The following is a 19729-nucleotide window of genomic DNA, read 5'->3' as shown; positions in this document are numbered from 1 at the left end:
TCCCTATTTTGTTATAGAGAAGCCTTTTATTCTCTTTATAGGAAATGTTTCATAGATGTCTGCAGTCTGTTGGAATAAGCATAAGCTTGGGGCTCAGAAACTCTCTTTTTGAAATGTATGTGTCCTTAAGCAAATCACTCAGACCTAACCCTCAAAAGTAGATTTGAAACTTGGGAAATCCATTTTTTTAAAACTTATGTTCCTGACTTTAATAAGTCCTAAGCACCCATAACTTTCAATGAGGTCAACCTTAGTTTGGGGAGCTCAAATGTTCTTAAAATCTGGTCTAAACATCAGTTTTATTTTATTTTAATGGAAGAAGAATAACTTGCTTCAAAAGCTTATCTAACTCTATCCCAAGTATGTAGTTGGTCCAATAAAAAAATATCACTCAATTAAATCCTTCCCTCTTGCAAAATTATTGAGGTATTTAAAGCCAGTGGTGTCATTTTTGAATATTTTATTTTTATTTTATCTGTTTCATTTTCTTCATTTTAAAAAAATAAAAAGAGGACCAACTAATGCAGTTTCCTGAGAAGGCTGTTTTGAGGATTAAGTAGTAAATATTTTTAAATGGTCAATACTGAAGGAAGAAAATCTAGTCTGTAAAATATGTGTTGTGCTTACCAGAAGGAGAGATGTGTCTCCACGAAATGGAAGGTTCTGGTTTTCCTGTCGCCAAGCACGCAAGAGTAACATTGCTCCCTTCATTTACAACAATGTCAGTTGAAATATGATATATCTTTGGAGAAACTGAAACAAAGCAAAAAGAAAACTGTAAGAGAAAGCACTTTGTATTAGATGCTAAAAAACAATTTAAAGTCTTTTGCCTACAGATGGCTAACGTGCATCTTGCAGCCCAAACTATTTTTATTTTCAATTTATTAGCTAAGTTAATTTGCATGGCAATTTGCAAACACACACAAAAAGACACAAAGTCCTTGTCCAAAATTGCTTAAATGTGGCTACCTCTATTCCCATCACTAATATAGAAGATATTAATTATATAGAAGATATATAGACGATCAAGATGCTCCAGATAAAAAGAGTAGGACAGCTGCAATCTGCTCTCTTTTATGCAAATGTAGTATAACTATCAGCTTCCTGGTCAACTGCCAACATAGCTCCTGTTTAGGCAAAGTTTGAACATGTTCATGTTAGTTCACATTGGACATCAAATTAAAATGCTGTTATACTCTGAAAAATGTCTATGTAAATAATAGCCCTTTCCTGTTCATTGCATCTTTTCTTTGTGTATGGAAACAGGTTTTTATTTCTTTGTACTGATGCTGTTTCTGCAGTGGCTAGGGACAGATATTACACATAAACCAGTACAAGTAATTAGAAACTGGTTCAAATCTGTAGCACAAACAGAAGTTCAGGGCACAAAAACCATTTCAAAATAGTCAAAACTGCTTTAAGATAAACCTGGATGGATGTAGTATCAGACTTAACTGATTTAGGTTAAAGTGATTTATTGAATTTCTGTCCCAGATCCACCCCGCCTCCCACCCCAGATTCAAGTTAACTCTCAGTCCCCTGGGGTGCTTTGCAGAGTGGGTGGGCTAGCCTCGGCCCAAGCTGTTTCCTCTAGCTCAACAGGAAGGCATGCTCTAGTACCCCCTGGCTTCTGGCTTGGGCCACTTCAGGAGCATGGTTCCATTTCCAGAATCAAAAGTGAATGCCTGTTCCCTTGCTTATTGATTCAATCTGCACAGTTTAGACTAACCTGGGAAGATTGAATCAGTTCAGCCTCGGGCTTTTTGACTGTCTGAATTTAGCAAGTGTGATCACAGCTAAAAGAATTAATAGGATTTTCTTCATTCTTGAAGATCAACAGAAGAATTTTTAACTGAAGCCATAAGTGTCTAAAGTGCAAATTAGGTAGAATTTAGGTACCCGAGTCCCAAAGTGTGATCCACAAAACTGTAACCCAATTTCTTTGTCAACAAAAAGGCTATAGGCACCTAAGATTTTGTTAGTAAAGTTTGAGGCATGGAGAGAGCTTCCTCTGTGCATGCCCAGAACTAAGATCTTTATGGCAGTGCTGAACAGCTCAGCTTTTATCATGCTTAAAGGCCATTTAGGATTCATAAATGAGGTACCCTTGCACCTATGTCCCCTAACAGTCCCAAATCCATTAGGCACATTCTGAGCATGCCTAACACACTGATAAAAGTCAGGTCAGAATGAGGATATTTTCCTTTAAAAACACTATGCAAGTGAAGGGAAAAGTGGTTGTGCACGCCTTATTATATAATCAGCCACTTAGTACCTAGATCACTTATCTAGTAAATGAGAGCTGTGGGCAAGGCTCTCCAAAGCCTGATGGCCTTCAAATCCACATCTCCCAGAGTAGTGCATTAACTATCAGGCTATCGACGAGAGTTGAGAAGGATTGCTCTTTACCTCTTTCTGTTGAGGCTGGACCACCATGAAGCAAGATTCATGGAGTTAGAGAAAGAGACCAAGTAGGAGCATGACCATGTAAGGCCAGTTACAAAGGTGCCCACCTGCAGTGCCACTGCAACAAAGTTTCACACCTGGGGCAAAGTCGGCAGCTCGCCCTCATCCCACACACAGATCCAGAGGGCACAGTGCCCCCCTATGCTTGCCCAGGAGTGCACACAGTGGCAGGAGCCACCTTTCCTCTGTCCCCCATCCCCATGCCCCCCCAAACAAGCTGCTCGAGGGTCCATCCCATGCCCTGCTCCAGCTGGGCAGCGCCTGTTGGTGCCCCTTCGCTTTGGTTGCCTCCCTTGCTACAGCACTGCCCACCTGGAAGGAGGGAATTCTGTGCTCCTGCTCTTACTTTAGGGACTGTTTCTATAATTTTAAGCCAACAGTTATCTAATACAAAAAGCTTAAGTGTCCTAGGAGCAGAGACTAGAACCCAGAAGGACTCCCTGACAGGTCATTTCCTCACTGCAGTCAGGCTCCCTTACGTGCTATTCTCTTTCAAGAGAACAAGAACCCAAGTTGACTTTTAGATTCTAGGCAAAGGAGTTTTCACTTGTAATGTGTCTGTTTCCATGTTAGTTGAGTATGTTTGATTTGAAAATCATGAAAAGATAACAACACAGAACAATTTTATTTTTGCAAACACTCTTCAAAGTACAACCACATGCTAAGAGTGAAATATGGGGAAAAAGTGATAGATTCTGCATAGGGGTATGACAGCATTTTCTAGTAATGGAAGCGTTTTTATATTGGAAATGCAGTTTTCAGATAAAACTATTCCATAATGCAGGGGCATGTTGGTAACACAGGAAAAAAGCCTTTGATTATGAGCTTTCAATTTTTGAACAAAAATACATATGATGAAAACCAAAGCTTTCTTATCCCTGGGGAAATGGTTTGCTGTATTTCTTGGGTACCTCCTGTGCTGACATCATACTAGGGAAAGCTTTCTAAGTGACAAAAAGATACTGAAAATCTTCAGTAGAGCATACTGAGTATTTATTGTATTAATCCTAGCTTACAATGTTCAAACACCCCAAATGACCTTAATCATACTAGTTTAAAAGGCCTATTTTTTAACCACTGCTTTTGAAGAAAAAGACAGCGAAAACATTAGATCATTCCAGAATCTGGCTAATTATTACTAACTGTATGAAATAATAGATGAATAGGCAGTTTTTAAAGTGAGAACACTAAAACACAAATGTTTATGTTTTATAAATGTTGATATAACTGTAATTTATGGCTTTTTATAGTAGGGAACATAGTATTGCAAAAAGTTTGTTAAAGTCTTTAAGCCTTAGTACAATAGTCAGTATACAGGTCGGTATTTGTTGAGAGCGAAGAAGATCAGTTTCTTGCAAGTGAACTCTTATGTCTGACACCTCAAAAAGACCAGTTACCAATGCTTTACCATAAGCTTTTATAGGTCTGGACCTCTGTGGGTACATGACACCAGGTAAAGAAGCAGCAAAGAGCCCTCTAACTGTAGTTCAGGAGTTAGCCACAATTTTAGGCCTGCATCCCCTACATTTCAACAAGTAGCAGCACTAGGTGTTCAAAAAGTGGTAGGAAGACAGTGAGCCAATAGCTCCATATGTGTGAGTAAGGGCTAGGCCTAGTTTCAAAGCTTATGACACAAGATAACTCCTTGCACCAGACTCTCTTGCCAAAACAGACACAAAGGTCTTGGTTTGAAGCTGCAGACTGGCCCAAGAGAACAATAGTAAAGTGTCTGTCCCATTTACATTTTCTCCCAAAACAGTTGCAGTGCACTATGCTTCCATCTATATATCTATCTTATATGCCTTGGAAAGCTACTTATGAAGATTATTTATTCCAGAATTATGAGCAATCCAAGCAGAGGAGCCTGCATTTGTGCTGCAAGTCTATCAGAGAATGGAACAGTTAGGACAAAGAATTACAACCCACAATCCAAACTTTGCCTCTTGCTTTATTCTACTTTTCAAAGCATAGAAAAATCATATAAATTCTGTACGAAATAGACTTAAGAAAAGCCTCACTATTCTTCCCTGCTTGAAACTATATATACACCACACCTACATGATCTTCCCCATAAATTATCATCTGTGAAGCCACGTATCCACTTCAGTATGGAATAGTTTATGATTATGTCTTCAATGCATGCTAAAAATCACCCAGACAATGCCTACATCAGAAATAGCACATTCAATGACAATACAACCAAGTTTGAATAGGTAGCATCTACATTTCATTGAGAGGAGGGGTCAACCCCACCCCAGAAAAAAGCACAATTTTACATCTCTCCATTCTAAACTGTGGCATCACAAACAGCATTGGGTAGGACTTGGAGAGTGGCTTTATAAAAGGTTGGATTTCAAGCACATTTCTTTATTGCTGTTATTGACCTACTGATAAGTTGCTTTAATGACTCAGCATTTATCATTTATCTTGCACCATTTTTGCAGATTTTGCTGCATCAGCTACACACTATAAGTAGAAAGAAAACTCACTCTATTATCTGCTGCAGAAGCGCATCACTGGCAGTTTAAGAGTCAATTATTTGCACTGCTACTGCTACTGGGGCTGTGAGAAATTTCACCGGCTGTTTTGATTTGACCCTGTTTTGACTCCCTTTGAGCTCAAAACAGTGAAATCAAATTGGAACAAAGGGCTTTGAAACAGCCTGGAAACAAAACAAGGCTAGGTAGAAACGTTTTGAAAGTTTCAAAATGTTTCGAGTTTTGAAGCAGCCAGTAGTGAGGTGGTGGGAGACAGGGGAGAACCAGGGCTGCACTCCCAGCAGCAGCCGGGAGCGCAGCCCTGGCTCTTCCCGTCTCCCACCGCTGGGCTGCGGGAAGCCAATCACAGTGCAGGGGAGGGGAACTGAGCTCAGGCTTAGTTCACTTCCCAAGCTCAGTTCCCCTCCCCAGCCCTATGATCGGCCTGGGGATGGGAAGTCAGCCCATCCCCAGCCTGATCTAGTGCAGGGGATGGGAACTCAGCCCAGCTGGGCTGAGTTCATTTCCTCAGTGGGAGTACTTTCAGTCTACTTCTAGGTTTGCCACTGAGCATGCGGGGGGTTCCCCATGCTCCTGTGGGATGTGTCATCTACCCCAGCATCGCAGCATTCATGAGCCATGCCTGCTACCTCAAGGTATGTAGAAAAAACATTGAAAACTGTATCTGTAGCCGAATCGCTGATTCTCTGAATCACCATAGAATCTTCAGATTCAGATTCAGCCAAATTGAATCAGGACAGTGATCTTCATCAACTAACTGAATCACTGTCCCCAATTCAGGCCAAATCTGAATCAGAATTGAATATGGTCCGTTTCACATACCCCTACTGCTTATCACATATACTATTTAATCCTCATAAAACTCCTGTAGGAAGAATACAGGAGCATGTCTCAGCTAAGGAATGTCCAACTCCCCTGGTACAGACTTTCTACATATGCTATTCTTTGTAAAGCCAAAAAATGCAGGCAGACTGGGGGAGGACAGCAAGTCATGAGGGGTAAGCAACAAAGGACAGGAAAATAATGCCACAATATTACTAGTAATAACTATGCAGGAAAACAAAGCTTGATAATAGTTTTTGAACATGGATGCTACTAGAATGGATATAGCTGTGCTTTAAACTAAGGCTGGAATCCTGAAAACCTTCATTTTGCTCCAACCCCCTCCCAGGAACACTTGAGAAGGAAGGAAATACAGTGGATGTTGGTATATGGGACAATGCTTCTTTTAGAGATATGGTGTCCTTGGTACAGAAGTCCATTAAGAAGCTAGTGGGGACTTCATCAACCATGTGGGACTCATTTTGTTTAAGGGTCTGATTAACTATCAAAACTTAAAGAGTAACATTGCTTCTTAGAATGTTGATGTTTAAATGACATAGTTCAACAGTATTTTAGTGATGTGTATCAGGTCAGTCTGGTCAAACATATCAATAAAAATTACACAGAACAAGAATCAATAAAAATAACTCTGCACGGCTTCTTTGCCACAAGAGCCTGAGCAAGGCTGCAAAAACATACACAAATCAATTCTGAAGCCTTGTGCAGCCTTCCGGGATGTAGAGAGTAGATGGAGCATTTATTGAATATGGCCCATAGACACCATGTGCAGAATCACATCCTTGAAAAAACAGCATTTCAGCATTTCTTTAAATTGCACTGCAGACAAAAGCATCTCTACTTCTCAGTCTATAAAATTCCAGCAATAGATTTTTAACAACTATGTCTTGTTTTTTTAATACAAAAGTATTCACTTAACACAGGTGTCTAGATGACCTTAGCTGCAGCGGCTTACAATGAATGAATGGCATAATGATGGATGGCAAAAAGTTCTAATATTTCAACCCTTAGTTTTGCTGCTTAGCTCTGACCCAAGTCATGTTTAAGGAACACTGCTAGATTTAGGCACTTTCACATATACACATGCACATAGCAACCATATCTCTGATGGTGTATTCAGTTATACACTTCCACCATGGGAAAGACCCGCAGAGTGGTGTCTTTCAACCTACAATCTATCTGCTCAACTTCCAAGCAGTCTCAGTGCTACTCAAGGTTATCCCAGATGCTCACTGCACACACACACACACACACACACACACACACACACACACACACACACAGAGAGGCTCTATGAATGTCTAATACAGCATGATGGTAAATAAAAATATAAATAAAAAGTCACAAAATGCACAATGGTGTGAATGAATACAATGAAGTTAGACAGTTGGAATGGTCATATGAGGAGAGTGGGGCGAGGAGGGAGGAATCCCTGAGGCACTGTAGATTGTAACCTCTTTTGAAATAGCCTGCTTTAAAAACTGTTCTCCATATTTCTGTTTTGCTCATAGTTGCATGTAATCCAAATGTACAAAATATGTTTATTGCTGAGTAGAAAGAGGAAGAGACCCTCTATCCATTCTTACAGAAAGAAAACATTATGATTAAAATATTGTTTTAAATAAATATTGTAGAAAGTTTAATTTTCAGTATGAAATAAGACAAAGTGCTGTGGATACTTGTTTACAGAAGCCCATCCAGCTTTAGGTTGTGATTTCATCAGCTCTATCAGCAAAGCAAAAACAAGTATTAGTCACAATTTGTATGGAAGAGTGTCCAGGCAAACCCAAAGCTGCTACATGTCACTTCTGCTTTTTAGATTACAAAACAACAACTACAGTAGATATTTGTATAAACTACAGAAGTTGGGAATTCATCTGGATTTCAAATGGCCTTGAAGTCATGGATATTTGGATTTGAAATGTTGGTTCTGTTTACTATAGAAATATAAGCTGTCTAGAAAAGTAGATCCCAACCTGGATCTGGACATATATGGTCAGAACTCATTGAAGCCTATCACTAGTAACCTGCTGTAACAGGCCAGGGGTGGTCGTGATGTCCCCTGGTGGCCATATGGTTCCTAACCCGCCCTGTCTCTAAAGTACCCTCCCTTTGTTTTTTCCTGCCATACCTCAATATTCTTAATAGAGGTAGAAAGGGAGGCTACCATGGGTCTTAGAGTGAGCCTTGGTCTATCTTCCTGATAGCAGATCCCCCTGACAGGGCATTCCAGGAGTCAGCAGAGCCCTCTACTACAATTTTCCAGGGCTAGAAATCTTCAGTCTGTAGCTAGCAGAGCCAGATTGCCTGCCTGGACTTGGGCACTGGCTTTATGAGTCTCCTAAGACCAGCCCCATCCAGTCATGTGACTTTGTAGGGACTCACATGAGTTTCCTTTCTGTGCCTAATGATGACCCATCTGCTCAGACTTAGTTCAGTTGTTTGCAGTGCATTGCTTCTGGGTGGCCTTCCTGCCTGCCCTTGGTGCATTTTATTGTTCTGCCTCTGTTCCCTTAATGATTTATTTTCCATGGGTTTGTCTCTACCTGTGGCTACCAGTCTGTCTGTTTGCTGGCAGCCAGTTCATTAGCAGCTAGCTTATTTCCTAGCTGCCAGTCCTCCCTGATTGAGCTTAGCCTCCTATATACTTTCCTCTTAAAGTAACAGGAGCCTTCTGGCTCCCTGTTAATACGTGCCTATTTAAATTCCCAGTGGTAAGGTGCAAATGAGTAATATTTACAGGTACCTTGTAGATCACCTCTGCAGTTATAAATCTGATTTTATTTGTAAATATATTAATAAGATAGTGATCTTAGCCTATTTCTTCCTCTTAATTTCAACAAGTACAGATAGTCAAAAAGCCTGAGGCTGAATTGATTCAATCTTTGCATTCAAGAATTGATTCAATCTTTGCATTCAAGAACGAACCTATAAGCAAGTGAACAGACATACACTTTTGATTCCAGAAACATAGCCACATGCCTTCAGTGGCCAAGGACAGAAACTGGTGGAGCATGCCTTCCTTTTGGCTGGAGCAGACAGCTTGAATCTAGAGAGGATCTGGGACAGAAGTTCAATAAACCAGTTTAACCTAAATCAGTTGAGTCAGATACTACATTCATTCAACTTTATCTTAAACCACTTTCCAAATGGCTGAAACCAGTTTATGTGTACTGAACTTCTGGGCTAAGTACAGACAGTCAAAAAGCCTGACACTGAATCAATGCAGTCTTTCCAGGTTAGTCTAAGCTGCAGAGATTAAACTGAGAAACAACTGGACACACATTCACTTTTGATTCAGGAAATGCAGCCACATGCCTGCAGTGGCTCAGCCCAGAAGTCAGGGGACACTAAAGCATGGCTCTCTGACATGTAGTCAGCATGGGCTGTGTGTTCACTTCAACTTCCTGCTGCCCCTGAGGTCTCAGGGATTTGCAGTCCAGACTCACAGCAGCAGAACTCTTCCTGCTTCCAGGTGCCTCTTGGATTTGTAGTCCACAGTCACAGCCAGCAGTAAGGTTGAGCAGGGGAAGGGGTGTTTAACCTCTGCTCCCTGGTCCCACACTCCAACCGGGGTTTGCCGGGGGCAGGCAGACCCTGCCCCCACCCCCCAACCCTTCTCTGCTGGAAGAGACAGCCCAGTCCAGCCCAGGGCTGCAAAGCATCTGAGACGCTGGGGGGACTCTGGTTTAACTTAAACAAGGAAGGGGTCTGGGACACACACTGCATAAACCAGGCTGACCCAAACCAGTTAAGTCTGATGCGGTATTCTACCAGGTTTATCTTAAACCAGTTTCATCCATTTTGTATGGAAAGTCATGCTTTGAGGAGATCACAGCCTCTCAGGACACTCTTCAGAGCAGTGATTCTAAACCAGGGTGCTGCCATATCCTTGAAGGCTGTCTTGAGGTGTGATGAGAAGAGCAGATAAATTAAGCAAATAAGTGCAGGTTCAGACTTGCCCCTGCCTGCATGATTTCTATCCCACACTGCCCAGCCTCTCTGCAAAGAGGTAAGCACTCAATTCACAAGAGTTATGGAGTAGTGCATCATGTCCAAAAAGGTTGAGAACCACTAGACCTTTCACTGCATCTGTGGGCATAAGTACCATAATTAGGAAAATGAGGGATGCCAAAAACCTGGGCTTGGGCCAGCCCTACAGCAAAGATGCTAGAGCTAGAGTCTTTCAGTTCTTGGCATTCCTTAAACTGAGCTAAAGTGAGTGATACACATTTCACAAGTAGACCAAATTAAACATATTTGTAGAGCATTTTTAATTGGCAGAGAGAAACTTTGTCCATATGTGGAGGCAGCTGGAGGACAGGGGTCAGCTGAAAGGAAAGTCTCAGGCTTTCAGTTTCTCATAGCAGGCACATGTGATGTCATGCTCCCTTGCTGTTTGAAATGGGTTTGTGCATTTCCACTGATATAGGAATATATTTCACAGTATGCCACAATCTAACTCTCAAAGGTAATAATCCACTCTTTTCCTAGTTCATTTAATGACCTGAAAAGCTTGCATTCATTACAGAGCATTCTCAAGATTAGAAAAAATACAGAAGAGTTATTTCTACATAAAAGGATAATTTATTAATCAGATTCCCCCATGTAAATTCCTGAAATGAATCCATTACTCTAATTCACTCTGCAAAAGTCTATTCTCTACCAAAAAAGAAACTGGACAGCTGTGACCTACATAGCCTAAAAATGAGCAAAAATATGCCCATTTGTCATACAACCCCCACAAAAGATGTTTAAAGCTCCCCCCCAAAATTAAGTACCACTGACTTTATAAAACAAAACAAAACAAAACAAAACATAAGAAGATCAAATTTTAAGGGCATGCCTTTAATTTATGATTTTAAAAAGTATGCTTCTACATACATAGTACAAAAGATATATACGATATGCAAAGGAGCAATTGCCGCAGCTCTGTAGTATAGGACCATATCATCTGGCGCTTCCAGACACATTTGACAGAAGAATATTGTGACTAATTTGGCAAGCACATTGGTTTCATTCACACTAAAATTATTTACAAATAGCTCTCTAGATTTAAATCCCTGGCCTCTTTGTCCATAAAGAAAAAGAAGAAAAAGAAAAGAAAAAAAAGAAGGAAATGAATAATCACAGAAAGTTACCTGGAGGAACTGAATATATTCAAATGGCAGAATTCCTTGCTGAAGTAAATTTTAAAAATAAACTAATGTAAATGGTTACTTTAAAGTGACACATACTTGTCAGACTAGTAATATAATAACTATTTTAGGATATTTATGTACAATAGCTAATAACTTGTCTAACTTCTTTACAGCGTTGTAGCAGTTTTAAAGCAATAGCATGAAAGGGAGCTTTAGGCAGCTGCCACATGGTTCTGGAGGTTTCTTAATTGGCTTCAAGATGTAGTCAATCAATGGAGAAGGGGACGGCAGAGGCGGTACCTAGAAACTACTTAGATGGCAGATAGGCAACAGCCCCAAATAGAGCTGTTACATGCCTAGTGCTGCTCTAAGTTGTTCTCTGGATCAGGGAATGTGAGATTTGGCCAGAATATGCAAATATGTAGTGAAGATGCTGTGTACTCAGCCTGTTCTCTGATTTGTGTCCATGGCAGAAAGAGAAAATGGAAAATCTGGACCTCTCTGCATTCTACTGTTAATAAAAGTGCTGTATTTAAATGTGACTGATGAACATAAAACAGTTACAAATTGCACATGCATATGCCTAATGCCGATTTCAGCGGGAGTCAGCAACTCTCAATGTCCTTTAGCATCAGTCCCAGAACATATACCTCTAATATCTGGTGATCCCCAGCTGGTATAATTTGATATTGTGCTGATGATTTCAGTGGAGCCATGGTGTATACACCAGCAGTAAATCTGGCTTGTCAAGCATTAAGGACCCAATTTTCAAAAAACCGTTTCCAAAATTCAGTGCTAATTTCCCTCCCCTATTTAGAGAAACATTGACTTCAGCAAGCAAACCCTATTTGTATAGAAAAAAAGGCAGCTACCCAATCATGTAACTAATTTTCAGAATAAAGAACAAAATCATGATTGAAAAAATTGTGCAAACTAAATTGTACATGCAATTGGAGATGCTGGGTTGAAAATGTGGCCTTTAAAGGCCTAAATTATTTCACAGTGTGCTTTCAGTTCTCTGACAGAACTACTGGAAAATACTGAAAATAATTTATATTTGGTACCATTATAAATAAATGAGGAAGAATATATGGCAGAAAAATCAGATTACCCTGTGCTACATTAAAAAAAAAGAATAAAGATCACTGCACAGAAGCAATTGCAATTCAAATTTTAATGTGCAAGGCAAAGATTCCTGTGGGTTATATCTTTTATTGAACCAAGCGCATAGTTGAGATAGACGAACTCCAGCGTGCAAGGCACTCTTCTAGAGGCCTGTGAGTTCAAACTTAACTGGCAATGGTTTTCTATAACTTAGGCTGGTGATAAAAATATTGAATAGCACGATAAAAATTACCAGCTTCTGGGACACTCCCTGGAAATGTACACCTCCACTTATTGATGTCCCTCAATTAACATTTTCACTTCAGGATCTGATAGTGAGCCAACATTTAATCCACTAAAGGTAGGTACAGGTGGGGGGTTTTTTCCTTGTCCCTCCAAACAGGAAGTTTGGTGGTAGCTTCACATCCCCCTTAGTTGCATTCTACCAATAGGGCAAAAATATCTCAGCTTGTAATAACAGTAATGCGGTGCTCTCAAACATCTACTGCAGAATACGATCGCTCGTTTTGAACATGGGTAAAAACGTCCGTATCAGCATTGCGAGTTAGCACTGTCAGTACCTGCGAAGAACTTGTGGGGTTTTTAATTCCAATTTTATAATTAAGCTTTAAGGAGGAGCAGGGGGTTCAATGTAACTGTTTTCAGCAGATTAGCTGACTCCTTTTGGACTGGAATTCATTTATCCAGCAGCTCAGCTGTGCAAATGTTTATGCACTCTTCATTGTGAATAGGCAAATAGCAGTGATCGTGAGAGCTTTAAAACGTTTGTTCACCAAAATTCAAAGCCCTGCTGCACAGCTTGCTGCAGCATTACTTAATTGTTGTGTTCAAAAGTGAAAGATATTGTTTAAAATCAGAAGTGTAACGCCAGAAATCCCCTTAGGCAGCAACAGCAGGAAGTGCACAGCACACTAATAGCAAAGAAGCACATCACAGAAATACCATGGCTGCAGTGTGATTCAGCCTTCACTTTGCCAGAAACAAGTTTAAGGTGTGTATATCTAAAAACCAAACAAATCTGAGAAGGCACATCGCTTGCCTCCAGCAAGAGCATATACCTATTCCTCTCTATGTTAGGTCCTAGCAGACTGTCTTTTTCCAGCTAGGGACAGAAACCAGTCTCGTTTCTACTCCAGTTGGAGAGCAAGCACAACCGTAGAAGCAGTGAAGTATGAAGGAGCGATGTGCTACCATTCATGTCCATTAAATAGTCCTCATAGATTCTTGCTTTATTTTCCGAGAGCTATTCTGACCTTATGCATTACATATAGCCATCAGCACAGCTAGGGTGCAACTGCATTTTTGGCATTCCCAGTGCATAACTTTCTCCTCAAGTAAATCAAAATGTTATGTACTGGTTTTGTGAAAGGCTGACATTTGGGAGCCAGAAGCCTAATGTGTCGGTAAGTGTTTGGCCGGTAGCATTTCCAGCCGCTTTTCCAAAGTCTGCACTACAGCCTATAAAATAATTTTCCAAATCCTACAACTTGTAATGGAATTTCTGAAGCTTGTGAAGCTGTTATTGTGAACTGTGAATATATATATTTTTGATAGGAGGCCACGCTTGGCTCGGCCAGGCTTTCTGTCATGAAACACTCCACTGTTACTATACCTGTATTACATGGCATGGTGACTCACTGGAAAGGCATTTTATTTTATTACATCATAAAGTTTACTGATAAAACTAGTACATTGTGTACCATAACACTGTTCTGTCAGATTTCATTATTTGAGTTTATATCTCAGTAAATGCTTCCATCCCCACTAGTCTTCTGTGATGAGGACAAGTCTATGTCTGATCCTTAACCATAACAGAAAAGAAGGCAGGAGCAGGAGCGAGAATTTCCCAAAAGGAAAACTTCGATTACACCCAGGCCTGATTTCAGTCCTGCTACTGAGTGCCATTCCTGTGTTAGAGGATGATGTTGTCCTTGCCCCAAGGGACATAAAACTCAAACTGAACAAAGGATGCCATTCAGATTTATATACCAGATGGCTAAGGATTGGAAGGTCCAAACATAAAGCGCTCTCTCTGATTTTTAAATGCTTTTTTTGGAGGATTCTCATAGGCCACTTTTGCAGATGATGTGTGTTTCAAGAGGATATTTCAAACAGACTGGTAGAAGATGGAGATTCTTTCAGCATAGAAGAACCACAAAAATGAAAATGGGAGGATGCAAAGACAGTAGTTAGAAGTGATGGGCAACTAAGGGGAACAAAAGGAATAGGAGGAAGAAATAAGACCAGGACAGCAACTATGCAGCTGTAGAAGATAAACCTGAACTTAAAGGGGAGGACAGACAGGAAAGAGTTTTTGACATGATCCAAGTAGCAGAAGATGATGATGATGATGATGATTTTTGCAGATGCTTTTAGATGGAATATTGCTGTGTGAGGTGAGAAATGAGGTGGCTAAATTAGAGGGAGCTGAAGCAGGTAAAATGAAGAACGACAAAGGCATACGTGAAGGTTTTCGTAAGAGAAATGAAAAGGATGCTTTCTTACAATATAATAAAAAAAATCAGGATGTGGTAAGACAGGTTTGAAACTCCGTCTTTGGGTGTGTGATGGAAAGGTTGTTGGAATTATCAAAAAAACTGGCAAAGAGAGAAACAGTAGGAAGACAGAGACAAACGTGAGTTCAGATTTTATTATCTTGAACTGGAGAAAGCTGGGGGAACCTCCATGATGAGCTACCAGAAAAGCTAACTGGAGGCTCATGACTTAGCTAAAGAAAGATTTGACAGTTTGAAGTGTCAGACTAGTTATCCCCTGGACAAAACATAAAGAAAAAAATTAGAGAAGCCAAACATTGAGTAGGCCATCAGAGAACAGAGGAGAAACAGCACCACAAACAGCCACTGAATAAGCTAGAGGAGAGGGAGTACAGAAAAAAGTGACACAAACTACAGGAGAGACCCTTAGTTGGGTTAACAGGGCTTTGCCCTTAACCTCGTTGAGTGCACCTTCAACAAATACAGGGGCAAAAACAGAGGTCAAATGAAAATAAAATCAGATGGAATAAAAAGATTACCTTAGTGTTCTGTCTATATATGGAATGAGAGTCAACAGATATTCGTATTTTATCCATTCATGTCTTTCTACTGCACATATTCAGGATTGTCTCTGAGCACCACTGTTATATTCTCTCTTTACTGATCCCTGTTGCATCTTTGCCAGCTTGTCTCCCAGCTAACTCAACCATTTTCCTGTTATCTAACCACCATTATAGATTCAGATGAAATGCTATTAATACTACAGAGAGAACTGCAGCATCTTTCACTAAAGATTTTTAATAAGTTTGCACAGCAGGCACTATGATACAAAAATTCTATCAACTACTTTAATTTTTTGTTAGGATAGGGTACCAACATATCATGTTTCTTTATAATTGTATCCATATATACACACTGTGAGGTATATGACTAAATTTGACTTGATACAGCTATTCCAAAACAGCTAGAAACATGCTGAGTAAGCTGCATGACAGAATCTACAGCAGCCAGATCCATTGCAGCTATGTAGGATGTTGAGATTATTGATAGTTTGGATCAGTGTTGCATTGAAAAATTGAAAAAAAAATAGTTCAATCCAAATCAAACTCCTCCCCTCTACCTTTCCCCACTATCTCTTGCAGAAATGAAGACACAAAATAACATTGTTCTGGGCATTGTCAACAAAAGAAAACCCAAGTTTGAATTAATCCGTTATTGACCTAGAATAGGGATTTAAATCAACATCTCACCACTCTCAAGAGGGTGCCTTACTTTCCATGTTATATGGTATTTTAGGATGTATTACTCTCAATTTCTCCTTTGGAAGCTCTTTCATTTTGCATAAAGCACTTAACTACTCAGCAGAGCAGAGACTAGAATAGAGGTGTCCCATCTCCCTCCTTGGGGCCCTAACCACCACCTGTGGAGGAGCAATTCTCTTTGATTCAATTCATTTTGGGTGAAATTTATTGATTAGTTTTGAGCTGACCAAAACTGCATCTTCCAGGAAAGCAACTCTCCACCAAAATAGTTCATCCAACACGTTAGTGACTACAGAGGTTTCTAAGGGAGGTATCATTGTTTCTTTATTTTCGCTTTAATACAATAAATAGGTTGAGCTTCTTCAGCTTCACTGTTATGTAGTTTTTCCGGACTAAGAATCGTTCTTGTTACTCTTGTTTAATACTGTTTACAATTTATGGATGCCCCAACTTGACGCAGTGTTCCAATGATGCATAGTGGGAAATCATTCTCCATCTGCAAGTATGGGTTAAGTTGCTCTCTGATAACAGTGACGAATTCATAATCCAGGCGAGACTTGATTGGGCCATCAGAAACAGCTATCCTCACATTCCTTTGACTAGACATCATACTCCAGACAGAGCAAGTGCACACAGCTCCTTTCCACAAAGTTCAGCGAGCACAGAGACTATTACTGTGAGATGCCTTTGTGCATTTGGACAAGTGTGTGGGAGGCCTCCTCTGAACCCACTGCTAGGGAATTGCATGGTCTGAAACAGAGCTATATAAAAAGAATAACTGAGGAGCTTGAGTCTGATTACAGCCAGAGTTCATTGCCCCTTTTTTTTCTTTTTTGCATTTCTTGTGAATAAATAGTGATTACAGGAAAGGTTTTCACAATTGTACTTAAGTAGAGACCTGACTGAAGAGAGGAAGTTTTGAATGGCAAGGTGCCACACCCAAGAAAGCATAAAAGGTTTATGAGAGAAGGAAACAAAGTACATTGGCTTTTAAGTCCAGGGTGCAAAATTGGGAGCACACAGACAGCAAAAATGAGCAAAAGCCTAGAAAAGGCTAGATCCTGTACAAGAAACTAGCATTTGATTTGAAAGGTGAAGGGAATATAGCAAAGATGGAAATGTTGTGATCAGGCTAGCCAGTTTGGTTGGATGCTAACAGCACTGAGCCGAAATTAAACTACAATCCTGCATCTATAGGGTTATACCACTCATTGTAATAGTTATTTTATAACATCCTGTTTGTTTCTGATGTTACCTTTATAAAACAGATATTCAGAACATATGTAGCAATGTCTGGGGAGTCTTGGGCAGCCTGTAAACTCCCCTGGTGTCCTGGCCTGGCCTGTCTCCCTTCTATCTGGCACCTGGCACACTTTTCCAGCTTGCTTGCTGCGCCTTGATGATATGTTTGAGAGGCTGCCTTCAAACAGCCAGGCTGCCAGTCCAGAAACCCCTTTCCTGGTTAGGGGATCTCTGTTTCCCTGTTATGAGGATCTAAGACCCTCCTCCCAGTCTCTCTGGGCCTTTCCACAACTGGCACACAGTTCACCTACAACACCCTCCCTATCCCCTTCAGCCACTCCCAGGCCTCACAGCTCAATTACATGCAAACATGAAAACTTCTCTCTACCTGACACTTGCTTCCCAGATGAGCTCCTTCTGCTAAATACCTCCTGGGCCAGACTTCTGCCCTCTAGCTCTGGAGCCCTAATTAAATCCCCTGACTGGGTCCACCCCTTCTGGCTCCTCCAGCCTATTGGGGCACAGGGACTTTTCCTTGGCTAATCAGTAGGCTTATCTCCCTAATGGGCTACAGTCTGGCCAGCTGTTTTGCACTCACTACCTTATGACCTTGCTGGAGCTCTGCCCTTTGCTGCCTATTGCCATGCAGCTTGCTCCCAGGTAGCCCCTATTTTCCCCAGCTGCTTACTGACCATGACCCAGCTGTCTGCATCAGGCTGCAGCCCTTTAAGGCTTCCTGGCCCTACTCTCAGGAACAGGGGTTAGGACACCTGGTACAATATACTTATAAAAAGGAGCAAAGGAATACAGAGATATAGTTTGCCTCTCACTTTTTGCCTAACTTTGCCCATAATCTTCTCTAGTCACTCCTGAACTGTACTAGCATAAAGATAGAATCTAATGAATGAAGCAAAACCATTTTTGGAGCCTTGAATGGAGGTGTTGTTGTTGCTATCAAAATATATGCAAGTATTAGCCCAATAAAATCAAAAAGGTTTCATATTATATATTCTTGTAAAATAGTCTCAAAATATAAACAGAGAAGCAGCGCACTTACACGAAGTACAAGTTGACACTGTTGCAATTACAAATTATAATCTTGAAAGTTATACTGTAGGTTATGAAGTATAATTCCCAAAAGTTACATAAATTATATAAATATGCTACTGTTGTGGAATATGATAGACGGCATGAAAAATGGTAGGGAGGTTTTTTGGATTAATTATTTATTGGCAAAAATTTCTGCTGCTTGATAGAAACTGCTTTCCCTTCTCAAGATCTGTTGGGACTTTAATTAACCATGAAAACAATTTCTGGCAATTTTAGAGTCTCATAATTTTACTGTTCTCTATCCAGCCTTAGGATGATTCTATTCAGATCACTAAAGTCTGTCAAGTGTATTATGTGGAGCTGAAGACCCTACTTCTGGGTGTCCAATTATAATGGGCATTTTAATGAGAGTTGCAAAACATGCTTATTCTGCATAAATATTACCCTCAATAGACCATACCTGTGGGATGTTCTGGCAGTGATGAAGATGTGACATATGAGCTTGTTCCACATACACTGACTGCTGCTTAGGGGGGACTTGTGGCTGCCTCTAAGTATATAAGGGGGGTGCATCAGGATCTGGGAGAACACTTGTTCACCAGGGCTGCCAAGGGATAACTAGATCGAACAGTCACAAACTTCTAGAAAGCCGATTCAGACTCGATATAAGGAAAACCTTCTTTACAGTCCGAGTGTCCAAGGTCTGGAACAGACCCCTGCCCAGAGGTGGAGCAAGTGCCTACTCTGGACTCATTCAAAAGGCATTTGGATATTTATCTTTCTGGGATCAGTTGATCCCTGCAAACTTCCTGCCTCTGGTCTCTTCCAACTCCTAATGTCTATGTTTGCATTGATCTCAGTGAAAATCCTACCTATTCAGAGGGCCAAGTGCACGGATGAGCAAAATATGGCTCACAGGCCATATCTGGCCCCCCAAGGGATTTTGTTTGGCCAGCATCAGGTCCCTTGGTCTTACCCAGCCGGGACACAGGTGGCTGGTCCTGCCACCCCCAGGCACACAGCAGGGCCTGGGCGATGCAGTGGCAAGACTCACTTCCTAGCAGCCCCAGCAGTAGCGGCTCCTTCCAGCTGCTGCCGTCAGCCCCTGTCCCACTGCCTGGGGACCCTAGCTTATCCACCCCACACCCACTGCCAAGGGTGGGACCAATGCAGGCAGGCTGTATGGCCAGGCAGATGGGATGGGGCCGTGGGTGGGTGGGCAGTGGTGTCTGGGAAAAGGATGGGTGATCATGGGGTGGTTATAGCATGGGCCAGGGCCTGGAGCAGAGTTGTGATCCACTGTCCACACATCCCTGTGAGAGGTGTCAGTTCCTCAGACAGGGGTGCATGGGGAGCAGATGGTAGCTCTGTCCCGACCCCCGGCCCCACACTGTCACCACCCCAAGACCCTGGACCCAGCCCTGCCTGACCGTCCTGCTCCCAGACATCGCTTTCAGGCCACCGGTGTCTCCATTCTGTTTGTCTGGCTGCATGTCCTGCCCATTCAGGTCCCATCCCATGCAGACCCCAGAATTGTGGGGTGGTAATAGTCTGCGGTTGGGACCTGGGGCAGAGCTGTGATTTGCTCCCTGCATGCCCCTGCCTGCTGA

At 41.3% G+C, this 19729-nt stretch overlaps 1 protein-coding gene across 1 annotated transcript in view; it reads right to left on the bottom strand.

The window, feature by feature from the left end:
- Positions 1-19729, bottom strand: part of NEGR1 (neuronal growth regulator 1) — a gene marked incomplete at its 3' end in the record, with an annotated part of 512959 nt that overhangs the window by 98035 nt on the left and 395195 nt on the right. The window contains exon 3 of the mRNA XM_025201814.1: positions 628-753. Within this exon, the coding sequence (XP_025057599.1) occupies positions 628-753 (126 nt within the window). The remainder of the gene's footprint in view (positions 1-627; positions 754-19729) is intronic.

This window comes from Alligator sinensis, unplaced genomic scaffold, assembly GCF_000455745.1.
Source record: "Alligator sinensis unplaced genomic scaffold, ASM45574v1 scaffold853_1, whole genome shotgun sequence".
Classification (NCBI taxonomy): Eukaryota; Metazoa; Chordata; order Crocodylia; family Alligatoridae; genus Alligator; species Alligator sinensis.
This window is presented reverse-complemented; position numbering and strand designations above follow the sequence as displayed.